The sequence below is a fragment of the Amblyomma mixtum genome, chromosome 10 (genome assembly GCF_055824585.1).
Source record: "Amblyomma mixtum isolate Tamu chromosome 10, ASM5582458v1, whole genome shotgun sequence".
NCBI lineage: Eukaryota > Metazoa > Arthropoda > Arachnida > Ixodida > Ixodidae > Amblyomma > Amblyomma mixtum.
The window spans coordinates 32841920-32848154 of NC_143021.1; the positions used below are offsets into that span (position 1 = coordinate 32841920).

The 6235-nt window shown below is 46.4% G+C and overlaps 1 protein-coding gene across 1 annotated transcript in view; it reads right to left on the minus strand.

Annotated features, from left to right (window-relative positions):
- LOC149325557 (thiopurine S-methyltransferase-like) overlaps window positions 1-5834 on the minus strand; it is an 83757-nt gene extending 77923 nt beyond the window's left edge. Inside the window, exon 1 of the mRNA XM_089563189.1 lies at window positions 5743-5834. Coding sequence (XP_089419315.1) covers window positions 5743-5834 — 92 coding nt within the window. The remainder of the gene's footprint in view (window positions 1-5742) is intronic.
- Between the last annotated feature and the right edge of the window lie 401 nt (window positions 5835-6235).

Here is a 6235-nt window from a genome sequence, read left to right on the forward strand (position 1 = left end):
GTGGATTGGAGGGGATTGAATTGCATTGGATTGGAATGGATTCGATTGGATGGGATTGGATTCTATTGGACTGGACTGCATGCGATTGGATTAGATTACATTATATTGGATTGGAGTGGATTGAATTAGATTGGAGTGGATTGCATTGCATTGGATTTGAATGGATTCCATTGGATTGGATTGGTTTGGATTGCATTGGATTGAATTGGATTGGGTTGTATAACCGATGCATCACCACAAGTCTAACCACAAGCACCACCACCAGCTACACTACCAGCTGTACCATGGTGTACATATGGATATTGCTTTCGCAATTACCGGGCTTAACCAAGTTAAGCCACAGAGTTTTTTTCGCAGGGAGGGGGGAGGGGGGGAGGGAGGGTGACAAGCACAGCCCCACGTCATGTGGTCGAGTATGCCTCTGGCTGGGCAGCAGAAATTATAAGCTGCGGTGGGATAGACAGCTGGGTGGATGAGGTGGCGGAAGTAGGAGCTGGAAGGGTTCAAGTCTGAAGCTGACACATAAAATCTCGCTATACTGAGAGGCTTTGTGGTTGACAGGAGGGTACACAAGTAAACTGAGGCGGTAATGGGAGCATATGTCATGAATGGAGCGGAGGCCGTCCCGCACAGTAAGAGCGGCCACGCGAGCTTAGGCGGGTTTCATCGCCGGCGCCCTTTTTCAGCCGTCGGCCATGAACAGACTTAAGGCTTTGAAGCTAAAGTGCGTCGTTTGCTGTTGCTATCTGATGCGGTCGGCCTATACTCCGTTTCATAGATCAGGTGCAACGCTGTCAAAGCTAGCGCTCTTTTTTGCGCAGCCTGCATCCGTGACAGAAAATATTGATTTGCTTGTGGTGAGCGAAAAATAACAAATGCTTTGCCGACAGGCTTCGTGGATAATACTTTTTTCATCAGCGTGACAAAAAACGATGTTATTGCGAGCGAATCGGTCGAGATCTGTGATTGTGTATTTTGTGTTTGTCGTCTTTTTCCATTTCACGTTTTCGCTCTCCCCGCTGGCCGCCGTGTTTATTTTTTCTGTCCGCCTTCCTTTTACTTTTGAGAACATGGCGTCCAGCTCAGCGGCCGCGGCCAGCTCTCCTGTACGCATTTTCCCGAAGGTTCGTGCACGCCAAGCAAGTAGTTGCGAATATGTTCTGCCGCACCAGGATCCGTTTTCCGGAGAAGTCTGTTCGGGAAGTACTGAGCGCTGTGAGCGAGGACACCGGAGTATCTCCCCGTAGCGTTGCCAAAATCAAGGCGGAGCGTCTGTGCGTGCCTGTGGCGTCTCCGAAGACCTCGCGACGTGAAGATTTCAAGCTCGCGAATAGTCAAGAATGACAGCTTCACAGTCCATGCCATCCGTCTGAAAGTGCACAGTATGTACGCGAAGAGGGAAGTCGCAACACTGGGCAGTGTGCTAAAGGCTGGAAATGAGGACGACCACCCGCCGAACTTCAAGAAAACCACATTGTGGAGGTTGATGAAGGACATCAGATTCATATTTCATAAAATAAAATGGAATCTTGCACTGATCGAGCGAAGTGACATCATTGACTGGCGTCGCAGGTACCTGCGGGCGATCAAGGAATTCCGAGGACAGGGCAGGTACGGGTCGTTAATTGCTTATTTTCTTACGCAGCACGTTTAGACTGGCTTCACATAGATCTTGATGTTAGCTTTGCAACCTCGTAGCCGGAACAGTGAGTGTTGGTTCAGGATAACACATTTAGAGGAAATCGTCTTAACCACGTTGCTGGTGCCGACCTTTTGCGTAGTGGTGATGTTTCACGACCAGTTTGGCGCTACGTTTCGGTGGGGCCCGTGTCTGCATGGGTCAGAATAAATCGCTAAATCCCAATTGGTGCTTCAAGCAAAAACAGCAAAACTGCCAAAAATGTAGCACCGCAATGGGTAGTGGCATCTCGTCGTCACCGTAGGAACGAATGGACACCCACTGTACACTGCCAGTTGCTCCGGTGGTGCGAGTTATTGGCGCTACTGCTGCGAACGTTGGAAATTTTTGTTTGCAGTCGCCGCGAGTGAAGAGATTTCAAACGTTGCCGAATTAGTCAAGTACTCCATGCAAACATACAGTGAATATAAACTGGCTACCAAATGCCGCCTGAGCGTGAAATATAAGCCCGAACAAGGGAGCAATTAAGCTGAGATAATTATTTTTCTCGAGTGTCTGAGCGGCTGTTTGTGAGACAGGGGACAGCAGTGCGTTTGGTGCAGTGCATTGCCTACTTACATACTGCAGCGTGTTTGTTTACTTTCAAGCATTGACTCGTGTACTGGGTCGTTTTGCATTCACAGGCGCATCGTCTACCTAGATGAAACCTGGGTCAACGCAGGGCACCCAAAAAATAATCTGGCAGGACAAGACTGTAAACTCATCTCAGGATGTCTTCCTGAAAGGTTTAACAACGGGATTGGCTGCGCCTTCGGGCAAATGGGCCCGTTTGATCTTTCTACATGCTGGGAGCAGTGCAACAGGATTCCTGGAAGACACTGCTGACTTAATCAGAGCAAAAAAGGGAAACCACGCTGACTACCACTCTGAGATGGATGGCAACTACTTTGAGAAGTGGTTCACCGATTTTTGCCAAACACTCCGGCCAATAGCACTGTCGTCATGGGCAATGCTCCGTATCATAGCGTCTTTCATGAAAAAGCACCACTGGCTGTTTCCAGAATAGACCATTTCTGGCAAACACTGCGGGGTCAGCATATTTTATTGTCCTGTCTCATTTATTGTTTGCTCTTTCGAAATATTTTTACCTAGCGTTGTACAACTTTTTTCGCATTCTTACTTGACGCTCCCTCAGCTTGGAACCCTTTTACCTGGCTGCATGAAAATCCTGCCTGAGCAGCTTCTGCTCTTCTAGTAGAGCAGGGAAATCGAGACAAGCTGACTTGCCTCTGTATTGCCTTCATATACATTTGTGCACGACAACAAATCTAACTATTGAGGCAATACTATTTTCTCTCGCTGTGTGAATCAACACTATCTTCTAAATTTAACACTTAACACGGGAAAACACGCCATATCGAGGTGGTGTGTGTAAAAATAATTTGACCCGAAAGTTGCTGACGGCCACTTGTTAATCGGGCCACGGTGGAGCACTCACCACTGTGCTAATTAAACCCGACGAATGAATGTCATCTTTCGCACAAACCTCTCGCTTGCATCAAAAAAGTATAGTCGCAATGCTGCAGAATCGGGAAGAAAACCTCTACTGGTGACCAAAAGCCGGTGGGAGCTCATTGACAACGAATTTCGGACAGCTCACATTAACGCGGTATGCATCAAATGAACAGATCCGTGCAGTTCATTTCAGAACACGCCATAATATTCAAGCGATTCTGAACAAAACGAGTTTTCTCAGTCAAGTCACGCGAAATTCAACTTGCGATGAAAAAAAAAATGTGCGAAAAAAATAAGTTTCACCATCCGGTATTTGAACCCACGCACCTGTACTGCCTGTCGACTCTCCGGAGCGACGCGTTAAACCACACGGCCACAAAACAGCGCGGAGTGATTTACCTCTCTTTATTTTTTTCTGCGGACTACTTCCGTAGCCTTCAAAGCGTTGCACATGGTGTATGAAACGGAATTAGCTGTAGTGTATTTCATTCCTGACACGATCACAAAGAACGCAGGAACAATACGATATGTGCCAAGCCAGTAAGAGGATACGAGGCTGCTCATATTTTCTGACCTACAGGAGTGATCTCGGCTCGCGGGCAGACAAGGCACCGGTGCCCATAACATAGAGCGATGGTGGCCCGATGCCTCTTCTCACATATTCAGGGGAAACCGTCCAGTGCTAAAAAAGGGAGCATGGGCTTCGAAAGTCATCGTGGGCAAAAGCACTGCCATTTATTGCTGCAGGAGCTGTCTGCGATACGGCGACGTGGAGAACTTACGCAGTTCACGCATATGTACAGTCTGTCTGGACGGCAAACCATTGTAGATTACTACTGAAACCCAAAAGTGATAAATATGGAGGTAACCATGCTTCTCCTTTCAAGAAGTTCTCTGCAGATACAGCGTTTAGCCCTGCGACGACAAAATATTTTTAAAAAGAACAAGTTCGTAAAAGAAGAAGTCATATTAAAATACAGGGCCTGAGACACCCAGCACTTCCCGGATGTGAGGGGATTCGCTGACAGCTGAGCATACTGAGGGCCAAATGATGGCTTAAAAGAATAAAGAAAGAAAAATGTGCCACAGTTGAGGGCTCCGGAATAATTTCGACCTCGTAGGGAACTTTAACCTACTGACATCGCACAGCACATGGGCGCCTTTTTTCGTTTCACCTCCATCGTGAGTGGCTTGAATAACAAATTTCTCTGTGCTTTTTACCCTTCTCACTTTCTCTTTTCAATCCCCTCATCCCTCCTCCCCAGCGCAGGGTAGAGAACCAGAGCACCCTTCATGTTAACACCCCTGCCTTCCTTCTTCCTCTTTATCTCTCTGCATTGAAACGCGGCCGTCGCGGTCGGGTTCAAATCCGGAAGCTCTGGCTGAGCAGCTGAGCACCCTAGCCACTGAGCCACCACCGCGGGTTGAATACGGGCCATTGACCTTTTACTGGAAACACGAAAGCAGACGCAGCGGCTAGGCTAACTCGTGCCAAATTGCTACTTTCAGCGTTGCAGTCTCATGGTGCGAAATGCCGAGTGTTTCAAAAATGATGCAAGTTTGAATCAGGGAAAAGATGTGGTTAGATGAATATTTTTGAGAATGGAACTCAAGGCTTCATTGAGCGTTTCTAATATGGAATTTTAGAACATAAATAAGTTCATCAAGCTTTGCTCGCTGCTAAAATAGAACTTCGAATCCGCAGCATACACCATTGGTTTTTTCTTAGACATGCGAAACACTTTAGGTTGTCTGTGCCATGCAAATTCTCTTTGAGCGAAGTAAAAGTTACGGAATACTCAAAATTCCTCCAAGTCTGCTCAGAGGTTACTTAAATAACGAAATAAATATGTTAAATATATTAATTTTGTTTCAGAGAGCCTCTGTGTTACTTAGGCAATTGTTACTTAGGCGGTTGGTTAACCGAGAGAGAGCTGCCAGACAACCACAAAGACGATATACATACCGACTGCAAAATTATAAAAAAGTTTGTTATCCTTTCGCGTAACTTGGCATTTCAAAGCACTATCTTGTTAAAACAAAACTAAAAAAATTGTTCATCGGATATTTTATCCTGCGATTTGCTTTGTGGAATTGGTACTGCGGTTCACCAGAACCGTTACAATCGTATAATTCACAAGTTCCGTTTAAATATGCTGCATAGATGCACCTTTCAAAGAACCGTCGTTAACGTTCGATGGTTGCTGACTCAATGGGAGTTAGATTACTGATCACAGAGGATTACAACTTTTGTCCGAATAAATTGAGAGCTCTGGACGACCCCTTATATAAAGGAGACACTATCATTATCATCAACATATCTATCCCCACTGCTGGACAATAACTCTTGTATGCGTTTCCAATCAACTCAGTGCTATGCAAGCTGCGGGACTTAATCGCTTCAAACTTCCTATTCCAATCCAGCAACCTCAATCTTTCAAGCCCTCTATTTTCCGCAGCACAACGCGGCATTTATATTGCTCAGGTAGTCCGAGATACAAGTTGGAACAACAGATACATCTGCTAACTGTCATCTTTACAGCGAGCTTGTCATGAAAGTTGATAGGCGGCGTTCCTATCGTACTTACTTGGTCACGTTCTTTTGCTGCCATATTGACTGACCATCATTCCACAGATTGACCCAGAACTGTTTGTTCGCTCTATCGACTAAATCACTCATGATGCTTCTCTTGAATGCCTTCTAGGTAATGGGCGCCGTATGCCAAATCCCATGCACCGCTGCTGGCACCGTGGCGCTTATATAGTGGGTTTTTCTGTAGGCCACAGGTGCGCTCGCCTAATTATGCAAACTGTGATGTTCGCTCAAAGGACAGCAGGTGGTGTATTTGCGAAAGAGAATGATTTTCTCCACTCGGCGGCACGCAGCTGGAAACTTACCTAAACAGGCGAACTGACCCCGACCTCCCGTTATCCATTCGCAAACGTTACTTGAGCCTGGAGTTGTTTTGCTCATTTTCTGCCGGTAATTTGCGATGTAAAGCAACATTTTCTATTCGCAGCACGAGGCGGTTCTGCAGGCTCGAGCAACGCAGCTGTTTACTTTCAAGCGGATTGCATTGG